At 44.1% G+C, this 17881-nt stretch overlaps 1 protein-coding gene across 3 annotated transcripts in view; it reads right to left on the bottom strand.

The window, feature by feature from the left end:
- The window catches only part of SNX29 (sorting nexin 29), a 456832-nt gene that overhangs the window by 393761 nt on the left and 45190 nt on the right, over positions 1 to 17881 (bottom strand). For 2 of the 3 annotated variants that reach the window (XM_081133203.1, XM_081133204.1), the window contains 2 exons: positions 2881 to 3061; positions 181 to 251 (listed from right to left, as the gene is read on the bottom strand). The exons of the other annotated variant lie outside the window; for it this stretch is intronic. In XM_081133203.1, the coding sequence (XP_080989329.1) occupies positions 181 to 251; positions 2881 to 3061 (252 nt within the window). The remainder of the gene's footprint in view (positions 1 to 180; positions 252 to 2880; positions 3062 to 17881) is intronic. 3 annotated transcript variants of the gene reach the window in all.

The following is a 17881-nucleotide window of genomic DNA, read 5'->3' as shown; positions in this document are numbered from 1 at the left end:
GTATCAAATTCTAAATAAATGGACTAAGTGCTCAATGCCATTCAAGGAACGACAGTGGCAAGTGACTCAAGGAACAGGGAGAATCACAGCATCCCTGGAACTATAAATTCACTCCCAAGCAGCCTCCTCTGCTCACCAAGCTTCACAGGACCCATCTCCCCTGGCCTTGCCCTGGCTTACCAGCCGCCATGGTAGGAAGCATGCTAGACCTTTCTTCGTCCATCACAAAAGACCAGTCTTCATAAAAAGTGCTGCAAATTGAAAGAGAAAGAAAAATAGACTCTGAATAGTGGCTCTCTGCATCCATTAGCTAGACAGACAATTCCATTCCATTATATGGCTTCTTGAAAAATCCATGCCTGGTCATCGCAGAGTGGATGCAGGAGGTCTCTGCTGGGCTGAAGCTTCTGGTTATAAACTAAGGATTGACTGCATATACCCTATGACTTCCTCATTGGTCCCCCGAGATCTTTAGAGTCCCCTGCGCTTGACAGTCCTGAAATAGGCATGAGATGTAAATGTGATGCTTATGAAGCAGCAAAGCAGAAGGGACAGAGGGGTGACTTCCAAGCAAGCAAGGTTTCCAAAAGACAGGCAGGAAGTACAAGCTAGCCCACAGGGTCCCCCTGACTGGGCTAACACAAGAAGAAAGCATTTCAGAAAGAAATTACAGAGCTCCATGGCTCCATCAACCAGAGCATTTGTATGTAATACCTGCTTGGGCTAAAGTCCCAAAAGCCCAAATTATCCTGGGAAGGGCTAGGAAGCTAAAAAGTCCCCACAAATCTAAGTTGGGGGAGCGGGGACAGAGAGGCCTACAGAGTCTGTCCAAGGTTATCCAGCAATAAATGGAGCTCAAAAGCAGGTCTCCCAGTCCAATTACCCAGCTCTTTATCCAGCCCGCTCCCCTGCTAAGCAGTAATAAGCAAATATCCTCAATCCCCTGACTTCCCTACCAGGTCAGACAACTCTAAATTAGTGAAGTCAGAGTTTAATTTCACTAAAGCACATTCAGTGGTGAGTGACCCATAGTTCGGCAAGAGAGTGGACACAGCTGCTGAAGGGGCTGAATACAACTAACAGAGAGAGGAGATGTATCCTGTTCAACACCTAGCAGAATGGTAGGGGAAGCACAAACCACATGTCCAAGCTGGCACGGCAACAGTACCTCTGAGTCCCAAAATTTTGACTCTTTAAAAATCTGAATCAGTTTTCATGCACAGAAATGAATTTGGTTTTCCCAGATCAAAGTAGGTTAAAGTGACTAGTGATTTAGGTAAATTCAACTGTGATTCTTAACAGCTGGATTCACTTCAACTGCTCACTGTTAAATTCAACTTTGATGTGGGGCGTACAACTTGGAACTACTTGCAAGCAATGTGGTGGACAGAGCTTGACAGAATTCATTTTCAGGAACAGGAGTATGTTCTCCTTAACTAAAGCTGGTTAAGCTCGGGAGGTCCATGCAGACATTCGCCTCAGACCCTGGCCAGCACACGGGCACAGGCAGCCCCAGTCATCCTGGCCCTCATCCCTCCCTTTTCAGACCCACAAAGCCTGAACATACAACTGGACAAAGCATCACAGGCAGCATCAATGGGAGAACTTCAAGGGCATTTGTAAGAGCCCTAGCGCACAATCCCAGAATGCCTCACAAATTACCAGCAGAGAGGTGACCATAAGGGGCAGAAGAAACAGAGGAGAGACTTAAGCCAGGGAACGCACGGCAAAGGTATGAAATCACAGGAATGCATCACCACACTAATGAAAGACTTATTGTACTAAATGGAATTTCACTGTTGAGGATCTGGGCACTGCAGATGTGGAAATTAATCAAGGGACCGGGGCAGGATTGATCACTGTCCCTTTGTATCATTCGGTGACACAAAACTACATGTCTGGGCCATCATTTTCAGAGGGAAAATAACAGCGAAAGTCAGAGATAGAGACTGGGAGAGACAAACATCATAAACATCATGAGCACAGGAAAAATGACAGGACTGTCAATGTGTTTGGAGAAAATGTGGCTGACTATACTATCACTGATGCATGTCCAGTGCCCTTTCCCCATCGCTGTGGCATAACCACACCTCTCCACCCTGCTGAGCTTGCCTGGGGCCATGCAACTTGCTGGCCAGGGAAATGTGAATGGAGGTGAAGTATCACTTTAGGCAGAAGCTTTAAGAGCCAGTGCTTAGTTCAACCACATCTCCATAGAGATGGAGCCTCCGTGAGCCTGGGTCCCGGAGATGAGAATCCCTATTCACCCATGACAGACATGAAGCAGAGGGAAGACATAAACTCGGCCATCTCAAGCCACTGCAGTTTTCATGATGTTTGTTATGGCAGAATAACTTGGCCTGTGCTACCTGATAGAATGAACTCGATGATCAAGAAAAAATAATTAAAAAAATAAAATGGGGGCTTGTTTCTTAATAACAAATGGCTCCTCTCCTCAATTTAAAGCTTCCCTATTCTTTCAGTCAGATTGGTATTGACTGACCTCAAAAAACAAACAAACAAAACAGAGATGTAAAGACAGAACATGAAACTGGGCACTAAACATCCAACATCTGAAAAGAAATTAATTCTGAACCTGAAAGAAGCCCAAATTAAAATTCCATGAAGTAAAGAGCAGGCTGTGTCGTATGACAACAGCTCTCTCCACCCCCCAGCCTTAATAATAATTAGCATTTATTGAGTGCTTGCTATGTGCAGGTGCTATGCTAAGCCCTTTACAGGCCTTCTCTCATTTAACAAATGGGGCTGTGAGAAGGAACCCAGTTGCCCCAGACAGTGGGCCTGGGATGCAAATCCACCAGATTCTGTGATTATAACCACTCCCCTACACCCCCTCCCAGAAGCCCACCAGCCAGGTACCTGAGCCTGCTGCGGTCGGCCAGAAGCGTGTGCAGGTAGCGCTCTAGCGAGTGTTCGTTGAGGGCACAGCGCAGCCAGGCCCGGCCTCGGCCCACGTCTGAGGCTATGTGGCGCAGGGAGTAGAAGCGCTGCAGCTCGTGCTTGCTGAGGACCTCCTTCACGTAGAACCAGAACACAGGCTCTGCGGAGACAGCAGGACAGGCGCTGCGGCACTTGGCCTGGGACACACATCACTTTTAGAGTAACGTTCCCTGGAATCTCTGAAGATTCTAAGAGTTACTTCCTTAGCACAGAAAAGGAAGATACCAAAGAGTATACCAAAAATAAAAATAGCCCCGAAGTTCACCACCCAAAAATAGCCACTGATAAGATTTTTAAGTATTTCCCTCCAGCCTTTTTTCCTGTACTTTTCTTTTTTATACAAAATCAACCTCTGTGGTAGGCTGACTTATAACCCCCAAGGATAGTCATGTCTTAAGTCCTGGAACCTGCGAATGTTAGTTTGTATGGCAAAAGGAGCTTTGCAGGTGTGATTCAATTAAGGATCTTGAGAAGGAGAGATTACTGATTATTCTGGGTAGTCTCTATGGGCCATGATCATCACAAGTATCTTTATTAGAGGGGGGCAGAGGGAGACTGGACATAGAAGAAGAGGAGGTGATGTGACCAGGGAAGCAGAGATTGGAATGATGTCACCAGTATTAGCCAAGGACTGCCAGAAGCCACCAGAAGCCGAAAGAGGCAAGGAAAAGATTCTACCCTGGAGCCTCCAAAGGAACCAGCCTCCTGTCATCTTGGCTTTAGCCCAGTGAAACCGACTCTGAATTCAACCCTCCGTAAGTATAAGAAAATTAGTGTTGTTTTCAGCAATCAAGTTTGTGGTAATTTGTTATAGCAAGTAATCTGTTATAAGAAACTAATACACCATCATACTGTGTGTGTTGTATATGGCTATGTATGTATACATACACATATATACAAGGACACACACATATAACTTTGTACCCTGGTTTGTTTCTTCTCTTCTATAACATGAGCATTTTCTTGTAACATTTAAAGATCTTTGGAAACATGATTTTTGAAGGATTCCCTATTAATTTAACTATTAGTCTGCAGCTGGAAACATGATATATTGCCAATTTTCCCTATATACTGCTTTGAACATCCTTGTACATAACTGTCCTCATTTCTAGTTCTTTAGGAGAGATTTCCACAGGTCTGAGAATAGGAACAGATTTAAGGCTTTAAGGGAAAGCTAAGAAAGTTTGTTTTTATCCATTAAATAGTCACTGTACCTCCTTACACTCCCCCTTTTTTATCCACACCAGCACAGAATTTTTTTTCTACTTGTAATTCTAGTGTATACCTTATTTTCTGATCAATTTTCTTAACATCAACACTTTTTCTTGCTGCCAATAACAGTAACAACAGGAACAGCCAACACTATTTATTGAGCCCTAATTATATACCAGCCATTGCACTAAACACTTTACATCTGACCTCAGTCCCCATAACCATCAAGGTCATCTCCATGTCTGACCTGGTCCAAGGCCTGGACAAGTGAAGTAACTCGCCCAGTGATACACAGTAAGCAGTACAGCAGAAAGGGGTCACAAACTATGAAGTCACACTGCCCTGCCAAGTGAGAAGGGAATCTGCATTCTTTAAAATGTTCGTGCTCACAAATGCTTGACATCCTGAGGGAGAAAATGCCGAGTCTGCTGCTAGATGGGGATTCTAACTCAGGACCTAAACAGACACAAAGACCCCTCTTGAGAATGAGAAAAGATCTTTGAACCTTCCCTCCAGGAGGACACACATACACACATCTCCAAATACTGGACACCAGGTTAATACACTCACTTTAATAGTTCATCTCAGCGAGCACTGACTACCTTCTAACTGGGAGCCATGGACTGGGCGGTACAATGGGCTACCAGGCAGAGACTAGAAGGATCCGTCCCTAACAAACTTCCAGGCTAGTGGGCGGGACAACAGGTGAAGAGATTGTTCAGTGGAATGACCTGGGGCAAGTCACTCAACCATGCTAAATTTTGGATTCCTCTCCCTTAACAAAAGCCCCAAAGTACAGAATCACCCAGGTTACTGGGATAACTGGAGAAAAGAGAGGTAAAGTGCTATGCACAATGTCCAGTCCATGATGACTAACCATTATTTACTTAATAATTACCTCCTTATACGAGAGCATTTGCATTGTTTCCTCTGTCCCTTTTTATGTTAACAGTGTCTCAATGTCTATGTACATGAGAGTGTGTGTGCATACATACTTCTGGATCATGCCAACCTCTGGGATCATTTACAATAAACGTCCCAACAATGACTGGAAAAAATCACCAACAGGGCAGTTTGCTCAGGACAGCCTTTTGTTTCAATGCCTCATTATCAAAATAATCACATTCCCAAACCCAAACTGCACAAGTATGTTAACAGCCTTCTTTCCACTCGAGCCTCTCTCAGAAACCAGAACAGGGGAAATTTGGTGACAGCAGTACTCTGAGTGGGCCGGCCAATAAACCTGTTTTAAAACACACCAGACAACCATCTAGATATCCATCACCATTCACATCAAGTGACTCCCATCCGAAATCTCTCTTGAAAACTGCAGTCACCTCCCTCTGACCTTGAATGCACATAAGAACTTTAAGGTGTGTTTTCACCTTCCAATTTCACAAATTGCTTACTGCTACAGAAGCCTTCTAATGCTTGCCAGAGCGATGCTGATGATGATAAGAATTATCCCAGCAGGGCTACACTTCCACTGCCAGAATTAATGCGATCTATTTAAAGTGCAGCTCACCTGCCACTTAACACTTGCAGTGTCTGTAATTTAATTTGGAACCAATCTCTTGCTGCTTTAAAACAAGGGGCTAATTCCAAAAGTAAGTGAGGGCTTCTCGCTCTTCCGACTTCTGAAAGCCAACCAGAACAAGGGCGAGGAAGGGGTTACTGAGGCAAGCAACTTGGGGGCCACTCATTAACAGAGGATAACTAATGGCACAGGGCCTTTGGCAACATTTCTAATAGGCCTCAACTTTAATTGATGCCAAGAATTCATGCTTTGGAGACCAAAGAGGACCATACCTTGACTCAGATTCTAGTTCAGATTGTGTGACCTTGGGCAACTTATTTTGTCCTTCATCTTCCTCATCTATAAAATGGGGTCTGCTATGAGGGGGGGAAATGAGAAAATAAAGCATACATGTAAAGCGCTTAGTGCCAAGGCAAACAGCATCCCAGAAGAAAACCCTTTCTTCTGAAAGCAGCACCCCTCTTTCCTAGGGGACTGTGCTCCATTTGAAGTTGTCTCCAGAACTACCAACCTTCTCTTCCTTACCTGGGTGGGCAGGTAACCCAGGCTGGGCAATCACCTGGCCACAGCTGGCCCTAAGCCTTGACACAGCTCACCCACCCCAACCTCGTCCCAGTAGTTTAAAATTTTGTGCATGTGGATTTCTACTGTATTAATTTTGATTTTTAAAATATTGCAAGAAAATGTTATTTATATTGATTGCTAAGGGGTTTTTGTTCCCTTTCTTAACACTCTAGGTAGCTAGTGTGTTAAGAAAGGGAACAAATTGCCCTAGCCAGTTTTGCTCAGCAGTTAGAGCCGTCAGACTTCGGACTGAAAGGTCCCAGGTTTGATTCTGACCAAGGGCACATACCTCGGTCGCAGGCATTATCCCAGCCTCGTGCGGGTGGCAACCAATTGATGTCCTGCACATCAATGTTTCTCTCTCCCCCTTCCACTCTCTCTGAAAAGCAATGGCAAAAAAATATCCTTGGGTGAGGATTTTTAAAAAAAGAAAGGGAACAAATGGAGTTGGATAGTAAGTCTGATTCACTAGGGAGCCACAGCATTCACAGGCTCCCCAGGGGACAGCCACATCCTCTGCTGAGGGGACTTAATCCCTGAGCAGGCAGGAAAAACCTCCCTAGGGGACTAACCTGTAGTGGGATTGTTGGGAGAGGAGCGGGAGAAATTCCTTTGCTAGATGCATGCTGGCCCAGGGCAGGTAAGCACACTCACAGTAGAAACCAGAGGAGGAAGCAGAACTTTAAGGCATGTGCAGTAGGAGCCAAAATGGTGACATAAAGGGGCAAAGTCTAGCCTGGAAAGCCTGAGAAAAGGACCAGATTGGATACGGGGAGGACCCAGCACAAGCCTGCAAAGGATTGGGAAAGAGATTGGTTAGTTTGAAAGAAAGCCTGCTCTCTCCCAACTGAGGTAATATAACCAAAGCTTAACAAAGGCCCATCTTGGTAGCACAGGCTCACCCCTTGGTTGGTGGGCATTCTCCCTGTAGCAGCCGTGGGCTCCAAGAGCAGGCCTGAGTGTGGCAGCGCAGCACCAGCCAGAGCGCAGCCAGGAGCAGTGACTATGCTGGACTACTGGAGCCCAGGGTGATGACAGTACAGTTCAGGATCCTGACCTCCTGGTGGGTGCTTATGCTCACTCAGCCCGGGATTTACTCCACAGCCAGGTGAAGGTAAGCCACCTGGTTGTGGATGAGACACCAGGCACCTGGGGACAGTCCTTTGTTTCTACTCCAATAAATCTTACCACTACACCTCATCTTCCTGTGTGTGGGTCCCCAAAATGCTTTTCTCATGACTTCATGAAAGAACCATACTTCCACTGACAACACTCCCATAAATTTTGTGGCTGAAGTGAGTGCCTCACTGGCTTCATCCCAGTACCAGTGCTGGACTGCAGGATCCTCCCCACAACCCAGGGTCCTCCCTACAACTTCTACCTGAACCAGGCTTTATCTCCTAGAACAGAAGTCACCAAATTCAGTCCAAGGGCCAAATTCAGCCCACCACCTGTTTATATAAGTAAAGTTTTATTGGAATACAGGCCTGCCCATTTGTTTACATATTATCTGTGGCTGCCTTCCTGCTGCAATGGCAGAGCTAGGGATTCATGAGAGACCTATGGCCTAAAGTATTTACTATCTCATCCCCTAAGGGAGAAGTTTGCCGACCACTATTCTAGAAGTAGGAGCTCTGATATCCTGTAAGCCTGAGCTACCTGGGACCTTTTTCCCCTAGCATGTAGAGCAAGCCGACCTAAGAAAGATGCCAACCTGGGGAGAAATGAGCTGAGAGAGAGAGAGAGACAGATGTGGGGGTGCTGAGCCCCTCACCAGCTCCAGCCCTAGGTTTCTTAGTTACAGAGTCAGTAAGTGCCCTTTTCTTCCTTAAATCTATGTGGCTTGCTGTCACACATAACCAGAAGCCTAATGCAGTGAGAAAGGGAATGCTCTTCAATCATCTGACAATCATTTATGGAAACTGACAACACGCCAGGCACTGAGCAAGGCCTCTGTGCGCCGTAGGGACAAATGTATCACTCAAAAATAAACAATGACAAAAAGAATTGCTCAACAAGAAACAAAAAACCCCAACTACAAGGATCAAGGCTCCTTGTAAACAAAGAAAGGCTTGTTTTTCTCACATACTTAGTCTTGAAGTAGACAGCTGGTTCAAAGGCTCTGTCACAGGCAGAATCTCCAATCTCTTGACCTTCACCCCACCATCTCAGGGGACTGTCACCACTCTGGGAATCACATCCACAATCGGAGCAGGAAGAATAAGGGCAAGATAAAGCCAGCTCTATCACCCCGGGATAAGTAATCCCACAAAACCACAAGGGAGTGAAGAAAAGAATGTCAAGACTGGCTTAATCGCTCTCGATCCATTACCTACAGAAGGATATCCCACCGCCCCATCAAAATCAGGTTCTACTGAGCCAAAGGAAAAAGGAGAAATAGATTTTAGGTAGGAAACTACCAGAATCAACATTTCCAGGAACAGAAGGCAAATCAAGTGCTTCAGTATTTCAGCCTGAGACCTGGGTGAGTATAGGCACTCCCAAATCCCAGTCACTTTCCACAGTAGATGAGCCTGACCACAAGATACAAATGCACCAGCAAAGCAGTTTCAATAAGGGCTGTAGCTGTCACTTGGCCATCTCCCAACCAGCCACAACACTGCCTCCTGGAACTAGAACACAGGGGCTGTGGTTTAAACATGAACCATATAATAAATAAATACTTATACAAAATATGTAAACTTGATACTTTTTTGTTTTTAAATTGTAAAATATACACAATAAAATTTATCATTTTAACCATTTTAAGTGTAAATTCAGCGGCATTAAGTATATTCACAATGTTGTGCGACTATCACCACCATCCATTTCCAGGACTTCTTCACCATCCCAAACAAACTCCAGAGCCGCTAAACAACAATCCCCACTTTCCCTCTCCTTAGCCCATGGTAATCTCTATTCTACTTTCTGTCTCTAGGAATCTGGCTATTCTAGATACTTCATATAAGTGAAATAATATAATATTTGTCCTGTGTCTGGCTACTTTCACTTAGCATGTTTTCAAGGTTCATCCTTGTTACAGTGTGTGTCATACTTCTTTTTTTATGACTGAATAGTAATATTCCATTATATGTATACACCATATTTTGTTTATCCATTCATCTGCCAATGGATATTTGGGTTGTTTCCACCTTTTGGCTACTGTGAATAATGCTTCAGATGAACACAGATATACAAGTATCTGTTTGAGTCCCTGCTTTCAATTCTTTTAGGTATTTATCTAGAAGTAGAATTGCTGGAACAAATGGTTAATTCTGTTTAACTTTTTCAGGAACCACCAAACTATTTTCCAGAGCAGCTGCACCATTATACATTGATACTTTTTTTGCCTTTATTTCTCTGCAACAGAAATTACCTGTTACTAAATTCCCTTCCAGTTAGTTCTTAAACTCCCTTTCAGGTAGATAAAACTTAAACTTGCCAATTACAGGTAGCTTTACCCATCTCTGTCTTTTTTAATTGTGGTAAAATTCACTTAAAATTCACCATCTTAACCATTTTAAAGTATATAATTCAAAACTTGATGCCTTTTTAAAGAATGAATAAAGGCATAGTAATCTGAGATACTGGATTGCTTTGGGAGACTTCAGTAAATTTAACTTTTTAAATTAAACATCCCTACTGAGTCTATAGAACAAACACCAATTATCTTGGTGGGAGTAGGTGGAGATCACAAAAACAAAGCAAAGAAAAAAGGTTAAGTTGCCACTGTCGCCCGTATGTGACCTGGCTCCTCCACCCCCTCCCTGCCACTCACCCTGCTACAGCCTCACTGGTCCTCTGCGTTCCTCCAACATGCCAAGCCTGCTCTGCCTCAGAGCCTACCCAGCCATGAAAACGGAATACACCAGACAGTTTACTGAAGGAATTTAATACGGGGCATCTGTTACAAAGATTGAGGAAGAGCTAAAAAAGCCAAATAGAAGATAATGAAGCCACCAAGAGATCAGTGATGTCAGAAAGCCAACCCACCCCTCGAGCCAGAGGAACAAGGAAGAGGTCATGTTACCAGGGCTGCCAAGCAATAGCTGGACTACGGCAGAGGCACCTGGGAGGGAGGGGGGAAGAGGAGCACCTAAACAGCCACGTGGGACCTCCGCGGGCCATAGAAGAAGTTCAGACACTGCTGGAGATGCCACCTAATAGTCTAGCTTCCCTCTTCCTCCCACCTTCTAAACTCATTACCACCTCCCACCAGCCGAACCAAAATGAAAGACAATAGGCAAGAGAGCCTGGGAAATAGAGTCTGCAGGGGAAGGGCAGAGAATAAATTTGAGAGCAACAGGCAACCGACTGGTACAGGCTTTTGAACTTGTTGAGCCACCTGGAATTCCTTCCCCCAATAACAGTATGGCCAATTCCCTCATTTCCTTAGGTCTCTATTCAAATGTCCCTAGAACGAGGCTGTCTGGCCACTCTACACAGAAGAGTAAAACCTCCACCAGTGGCAGACTGCTAGCTGGTCATCAAAATCTACCTTCTCTTCTTCTGGAACCACCAGACTGACTATATTCCCAGCCTGCTCTACAGTGGCCAAGTGATCACAGTTGCCTCTACTGCCTGTTGCTGGCCTGACTCACGCATTTCTGTCATCTGTCTGGCCCTGTGAGTATCTGAGGTCTGAGTCCCAAGCTCTAATACCTCAGTATAGCACACTTGGCATTCACCCACATTATACAAGAATCTTCAGCACCGACTTTATTAAAAAGTGGAGATCGCCCAGCCGGGTATGGCTCAGCGGTTGAGCATCGACCTAGGATCCAGGAGATGGAGGTTCGATTCCCAGTGAGAGCACATGCCTGGGTTGCAGGCTCAATCCCCGATTGGAGGCCTGCAGAAACAGCCAGTCAATGATGACTCTCTCATCATTGATGTTTCTATCTCTCCCTCTCCCTTCCTCTCTCTGAAATCAATGAAGACATATTCAAAAAAAAGTGGGGATCTTCTCTAGCACCAAAAAATAGGACTTTTAAAGTAAGTGTCTTGTTTCCTTCTAAGGTATACCCCATCCTCTGATGGATGTAGTTTTTTCTGCTGAAAAGCCATTTTCACACTATCAGGAGCAAAGCAAATAATCCATGGAACCAGCAAGCTGGATAATTATGGACTAAAAACTGACAAGTATGAGGCCAAATCTGGGCCTCAATTTACAACACACAGGGATCAAATACCTTTGGAATAGCCAACGGTCACCTTCAGCCAAGAGGCAGCAGTCCAGCAATACCAGATATTAATATGCTGGGACAGTTTCATGCCCCTTAGTAAAGAGCCACTGGCCCAAGCCCCCGGCCCCCCATCTGTCAAGGACCCTCCCCAGGACCCTTTGGACAACCCCATAATCTAGCAACTCTCAGGTCAACACAGAAGCCTATAGGGACAGCACTCTGGCTTCTGGCTCCCTCCCTAAGGCCAGCAGTTTCCTACCAGCTGTTATAAACATTTTTATCACCATCCCTGGGCAGAGCTCAGTATTTTCTTATTACCTTCCACAGACATCCTTCTAAGGTCTCTTTCACCAGAAGTAGCTGATTTGAAACTTCATTAATACAACAGAGAAACACAAAGAGGGAACTGAAAACATTATAGGGATGAGAGGGTGGGGGAGTTGACTTCCCCTCCATCAAGAGGATGGGCCTGAGTTCTCCAGGCACATGCAGCTTGCTCCAAAATTAATTTTCTACAGAAATGAAATTGTTGCACAAGGTGACCCAATGAAGCAAAATACAAATTCTGCTTTGAGTTAAATGCAATCAACCATTTTGAAAAATCCCCACTGACGATTAAGGAAGTTGGTTTCTCTAATTTTACAGCTATGGGTTTATTAATATCACCTGCTTTTCAATGGACTGTGAAGATGTACAGAGAAAAGACAGTGGGGTTCAACTGACCAAAAGAGTCATTATTTGAACATAGTTTTTTTTACCAGCAACCTTGCAATACACTGGGTGAGCAAGGGTGGTCCCAGTCCTAAATCATCGAGAGAGACATAAAAAAAAGCAAAACAACAGGCAGTGCCACGTATAGGTTTGCTGAGAGAAGGGCTAAGGATTACAAGAGGGCACAGTCCAGGTGAACTGGGTGGGGAGCCCATGAATCACTTTTTGAGAGAAGCCTGAAACTTCAAGAGAGAACAGGTCAAAACTACAACGAGATACCACTTCTACAACCATTTGAATGGCTAATCAGCAAAATCACACGAAAATAGCAAATGCTGGTGAGGACGTGGACAGACTGGAACTCTTATACCCTGCTGGCAAGAATGTAAGATGAGCAACCAGTACAGAAAACAATATGGTGGTTCTTCAAAGATTAAACACAGAATTACCATATGATTCAGCAGTTTCACTCCTGGGTCTACACACCCAAAAGAACTCAAAGCAGGGACCTGAACAATTACTTGCACACCTGTGTTTGTGGCAGCATTATTCACGGTAGTCAACAGTGGAAGCAATCCAGGTGCTCATTGACAGATGAGTGGATAAACAAATGTGGGGTCCATACATAAAACAGAATATTATTCAGCCTTAAAAAGGAAATTCTGACACATGATACAAATGCATGAACCTTAAGTACATTATGCTAAGTGAAATCAGCCAGACACAAAAGGACAAATATTGTATGATTCTACTTATATAAAGTACCTAAAATAGTCAAATTCATGGACAGTGAGTAGAATGGTGGTTGCCAAGGGACGGCGGGAGGAGCAAACTCAGAGCTGTTGAGTGTCTATTTTGATGGACCACAGGCTCAGCAGAGTTTCAATGTGGGAAGGAGAAAGGTTCAGGAGATGAATGGTGGTGGACGTTGTACAAGGTGAGTGCACTTCATGCCTCTGAACTGTACACTTAAAATCATTAAAATTGTCATTTTTATGTTATGCATATTTTATCACAATTTTTAAAAGAGAGAATGAAAATAGAAGTTTGAGCAGCTGTCATTCGGTGAAGGTTGGGGAGGAAGGAGGGCAGTGGAAGGGAAAGAACAAAGGATTTCTTCCAGACTTGAAGAGATTCAGGACTGCAGAAACCAAGAGTGCTGTTCTAAATTTAGGATTTAACCATCTAAATTGGTCAGAGGCACTGAGCAATGACAAAGTAATGGTACTGAGACCCTCTCCCTCAGAGTGTCCAGCATTAACACTGTGGTCGCTGAATTGTGGGGAGGTCCCCAGAGTCTCAAAGGCAGGGGCCATGGCAAAGGGAGAACTTGTGAGGCTCAGGTCATCATTTCTTTTTCAACCCGATAGAAGTGTGGCAACGACTTACCTGTCAGCTGAATGTGAGTCCTGGGTGTGGTAGGGTTTAGAGGAAAAGCAGAGATAGACCTTGGAAGCCATGTCAAGGAGTATGTACTCTTTCCCAACTCTAACAAAGAACCATGAGGGAGCATAAGTAGAGGGTGAGGTGAGAGAGCAAGTTGGTCACTTAAGGCCCCTCTGGCTATAATATGCAGAATAGATTAGCACTGATCAAGACTGAAGGCAGAAAGAAATAGCTGGGGAAGAGAGAAGAGAACTCATTAAGGATGGAGAAATTGTGAGTGAGTTAGGGGGCCATCTGAGAGACAAAACACAGTGCTTTGTGATGACTAGTTTGAGGGCAGATGAAGGAGGAGGAGGAGGCTGGGTGGAAGCCCAAGGGACCTGGGTGAAGGGCAGAGCCATTTACTAAGCAAGGAACACAGACGCAAACATGGGAAAACAAGATTCAGTCTTTAAGACTTTGACTAGCCTGTAGTCCATCGAAAGAGAGACACTCAAGAGAAAGACAGAGCTCAAGAGAGTAATCTGCCCAGCTGGCGTGGCTCAGTGGTTGAGCATCAACCTATGATCCAGGAGATCACTGTTCAATTCCTGGTCAGGGCACATGCTCGGGTTGCGGGCTTGATCCCAGTAGGGGGCATGCAGGAGGCAGCCAATCAATGACTCGCTCTCATTACTGATGTTTCTATCTCTCACTCCCTCTCCTTTCCTCTCTCTGAAATCAATAAAAACATATTTTTTTTAAAAAAAGGGGGAGAGAGTGATCTGCTGGAGGTATAACAGAGTAATAACACAGAGATAGCAATTATCACGAAAGAATTCAGACAGCACGTGTAGAAACAAGAGACAGCAACAGAATCTGGGGATGAATAATATAATGCGAATATGTAGAAGTGACAAACCAAAATGGATCAACAAATAAGTAGAAAGTATGTCAAGAGATTATAGCATTGCAGAAAAGTGAAAGACAGTGTTTCAAGGTCAGAGAGTCATTGGTGCCAAAGGCTGCTGAATGGACAAGGAAAACTTAAATTCCACAGCAAGTGTGTCTGGTACGTTCGTAACCGTGCCTATCACCTTGTAACAGACTGCCAACACATAACCTGATGGTAATATACTGTTGATTAACAATATCAAATTGATATTGTTGATTAACAATATCAATATGCCACTGTTATAATCTGAATGTGCCCGCCCCTCTCAAATTAAAATGTTGAAATCCTAACCCCCAAAAATGACTGTATTAGAAGGTGGAGCCTCTGGGGGGGCCCTTAGGTTTTAAGGGTGGAGCCCTCACAAGTGGGATTAGTGCCCTTATAAAAGAGATTCCAGAGGGCTCCCTTGCTCCTTCCACCATGTGAGGACACAGCAAGAAGGCACTAGCTATGAGCCAGGAAAAGGGCCCTAATCCAACCATGCTGGCATCTTAATCTTGAACTTCCCAGCCTTCAGAACTATAAGAAATAAATTGCTGTTGTTTATAAGCTACTCAGTCTGTGGTATTTTGTTACAGCAGCCCAAATGAACTAAGAAAGCCACTAACTGCAGTGGTTCCTCTTTCTTTCTCCAGTAGAAGAGAAACTAATTCATTTTTCCACTTGGGCTTCCAATGGCTGCAAAACCCACCAATTCCAAACCAAGTCTATGCAGAGCTTTTGATTACTTTTAATTAATTTAAAAATTAATTTTTGCTCTTTTCCTCAAAAATTAATCGGTTCCTTTGTAGCACTCTGGAGTGGGCCTGGTATAAGGTACCTCAGGATCATGAACTATATAGCACTGTGCTCACTGATTAATGCCCTTCCTTCCAACCAAAATGTCTTTATGGAAAGTATTTTTATTGAAGAACCTATGCTTCAAGACACTATGATGAGAGCTGGAAAGTCAAGAGGAAGTAAAACAGACACAGTGCCCTGCATTCCCAAAGCTTACTGTCTGGTGGAGATAAGAACAGCAGACTAAATATGGTGTGATGGTAACATAAAGTGGAATCCCCTGTCCTTCGTTCTCTAAGATGGGCTGGTAAAGTTTTTCTGTAAAGGGCCAAATAGTCTCAGGCATAACTCTGCCTAGCAGCAGCCATAAACAGTAAACTCATGAATGTGTGTGGCTATGTTCCAATGAAACGTTCTTTACAAAAATAGGTGGGGGACATACTTTGCTTACCTCTGCTCTGAGTGATCATAACTTGCTCAAAACTTGATGCTTAATTTACTCATGAATTCAAATTAGGGGGATCCTGATTTTTCAGAGCCCTCTTTCTGGAAATTATGTGCCATTATGGATAAAAGTAGAACCTTTGGAATCACAATCATGCAGACCTGAGTGGAAACCCCAGCTTTGCCACTCATTAGCTCTAAAATAGTAAGGAAATTATTTCATTTCTTCAAGCCTTATTCTCTTCATCTGTAAAATGGGGACACTATCATTCACTATGCAAAGTCATTTCAGGAATAAAATGGCGTGATGAACAGAAAGAGTCTAACAAATCCCCCAGGTCACAGGAGCTGCTTGATATGAGTATCTAACAAACACTAAGAAAGCCAGTCTGTGTTCAGCCCATTCATCAGAAAAAGCAGAAAACATCCAGATGTCATTTCCCAGCCAAATGTGCTAATCAGACCTCTCCTCCCATTGTAGAGCATAGGCATTTGACTTTATTTTTTAAGTTGTCTTACTTTTCTCTATTGTTTAAGTTAGGATGTATTGGAATGCAAGCAAATGAACTCAAAATGGCTTAAAACATTAGGGGATTTATTATTTCACATAACATTAAGTCCAGAAGTAGGGCAGCTCCAGAGTTGGTGAATTCAGTAGCTCAGTGATGTTAGCAAGGATCCAGGTACTTCCCATCTTTTTTAGCTGCCATCCTTGGTATACTGGCTTTTGTCCTCAGACTTGTTCCCTTCATGGCCTCAAGATCATTGCCACAGCTCCAAACATCACAGTCTCAAGCAACAACCCAAGGCCACATGATAAGCCTTCTCTTGTGTCTCTGTTTAAAGAGCAAGAAACTGTCTCAGCAGTCCCTCAGCAGACTTCTTCTTTCTCTTTGGTCAGAACTGCATCTCATGTATTTTCCTAAACCAACTACTGGCAAGGTAATTCTGATGGCTGGCCTGCTCTGAGCCAGATACACTCCCCCTGGGGCTAGCTTCCGGCCCAAAGCCCTCGGCCACCCAACATCTGAACAAAATCAGAGTTCAATAAGCAAGAAAGAAGAGACAAAGCTGCTGGGTGAGGAATCACTAACGTCTGCTGTAATTACTCACGCTAACTGGAAGGGAACGTTTAAACAAACTACAGGACCAGACTCTGAAAATGAAGACTCCCCTCTCACCATCACCAAAGCAACCACTTGTGTAGACAAATCCAGTCACTCATCCAAGAGGAAACAGCTCTCAATTGGACAGAGCAGACTCTCACTTCTGGGGTTTGAATCCTAAAGGGGACTTCATCCCAAGCCTCCCTGGTCCTTCATGACCCAACTATCTGGACAATCTATTCAAGGGGATCTCCGCTTCGGACGGACGCTGCTTCTCTGGCCCACCAATAATACTCAACAGGACAAAGCTGAGTTGATGGCATATCTGCTTATAATCATGTATGTCTTGCCAACATGTCATAAGTCAGGGGTGTTTAGGGCAAAACTTCCCAAGTCAGAAACAAAAAGAAAACTGAATGCTAAGCCAAAAACAAAAAACAAAACACCTAGCAGGCAGCAAACTAGGAAATGGAAGATGTCTGCAGGCACCAATGGAAATTATCACAAAACTGAAGGAAACTGCCTGTGAACTCCCTTTCCCAGGCTACAGTTTCTCTCTGAAGGAAAACTTGGTACCTGATTTGCAGAACAGGAACTGAAGGTGGTCACACACAAAAGTGGCACATCATTCAGCTATGGAAGGTTAGCCTGGATCAAAACAACTCTCCCACAAAAAACAACAGCAACTTAAAAAGCTAGGCAACTTTTTTTAAATTAAAACAAAAGTGAAGGACTAGGAGGAAAGCCCACAGACATGAGTCCTACCCTTAGAGCCTTATTTTGCCCTTGAGGCCTTTTCCAACTATAGAGCTTCTCTGGTAAAGAGGTAAAGCTTTCAGTATGCCCACAGGTTCTATAAGGAAAAAATTAGAGCTCGGGGCATGCTGAAGAGAAAGAGCACTGGCAAACATCTCAAGGATACAGCTGTATAGTAGATTAAATTGTGTCCCCCCAACATTCATGTCCACCTGAAACCCCAGAATGTGATTTTATTTGAAAAAAGGCTCTAAACAGACCTAATTAGTTAAAATGGGATCCTACTGGGGCGGGCTGGGAACTA

Source organism: Miniopterus schreibersii (assembly GCF_964146895.1).
Source record: "Miniopterus schreibersii genome assembly, chromosome: 3".
In the NCBI taxonomy this organism is placed as follows: domain Eukaryota; kingdom Metazoa; phylum Chordata; class Mammalia; order Chiroptera; family Miniopteridae; genus Miniopterus; species Miniopterus schreibersii.
The sequence above is the reverse complement of the archived record's forward strand: the minus strand, read 5'-3'. Positions and strand labels throughout refer to the sequence as shown.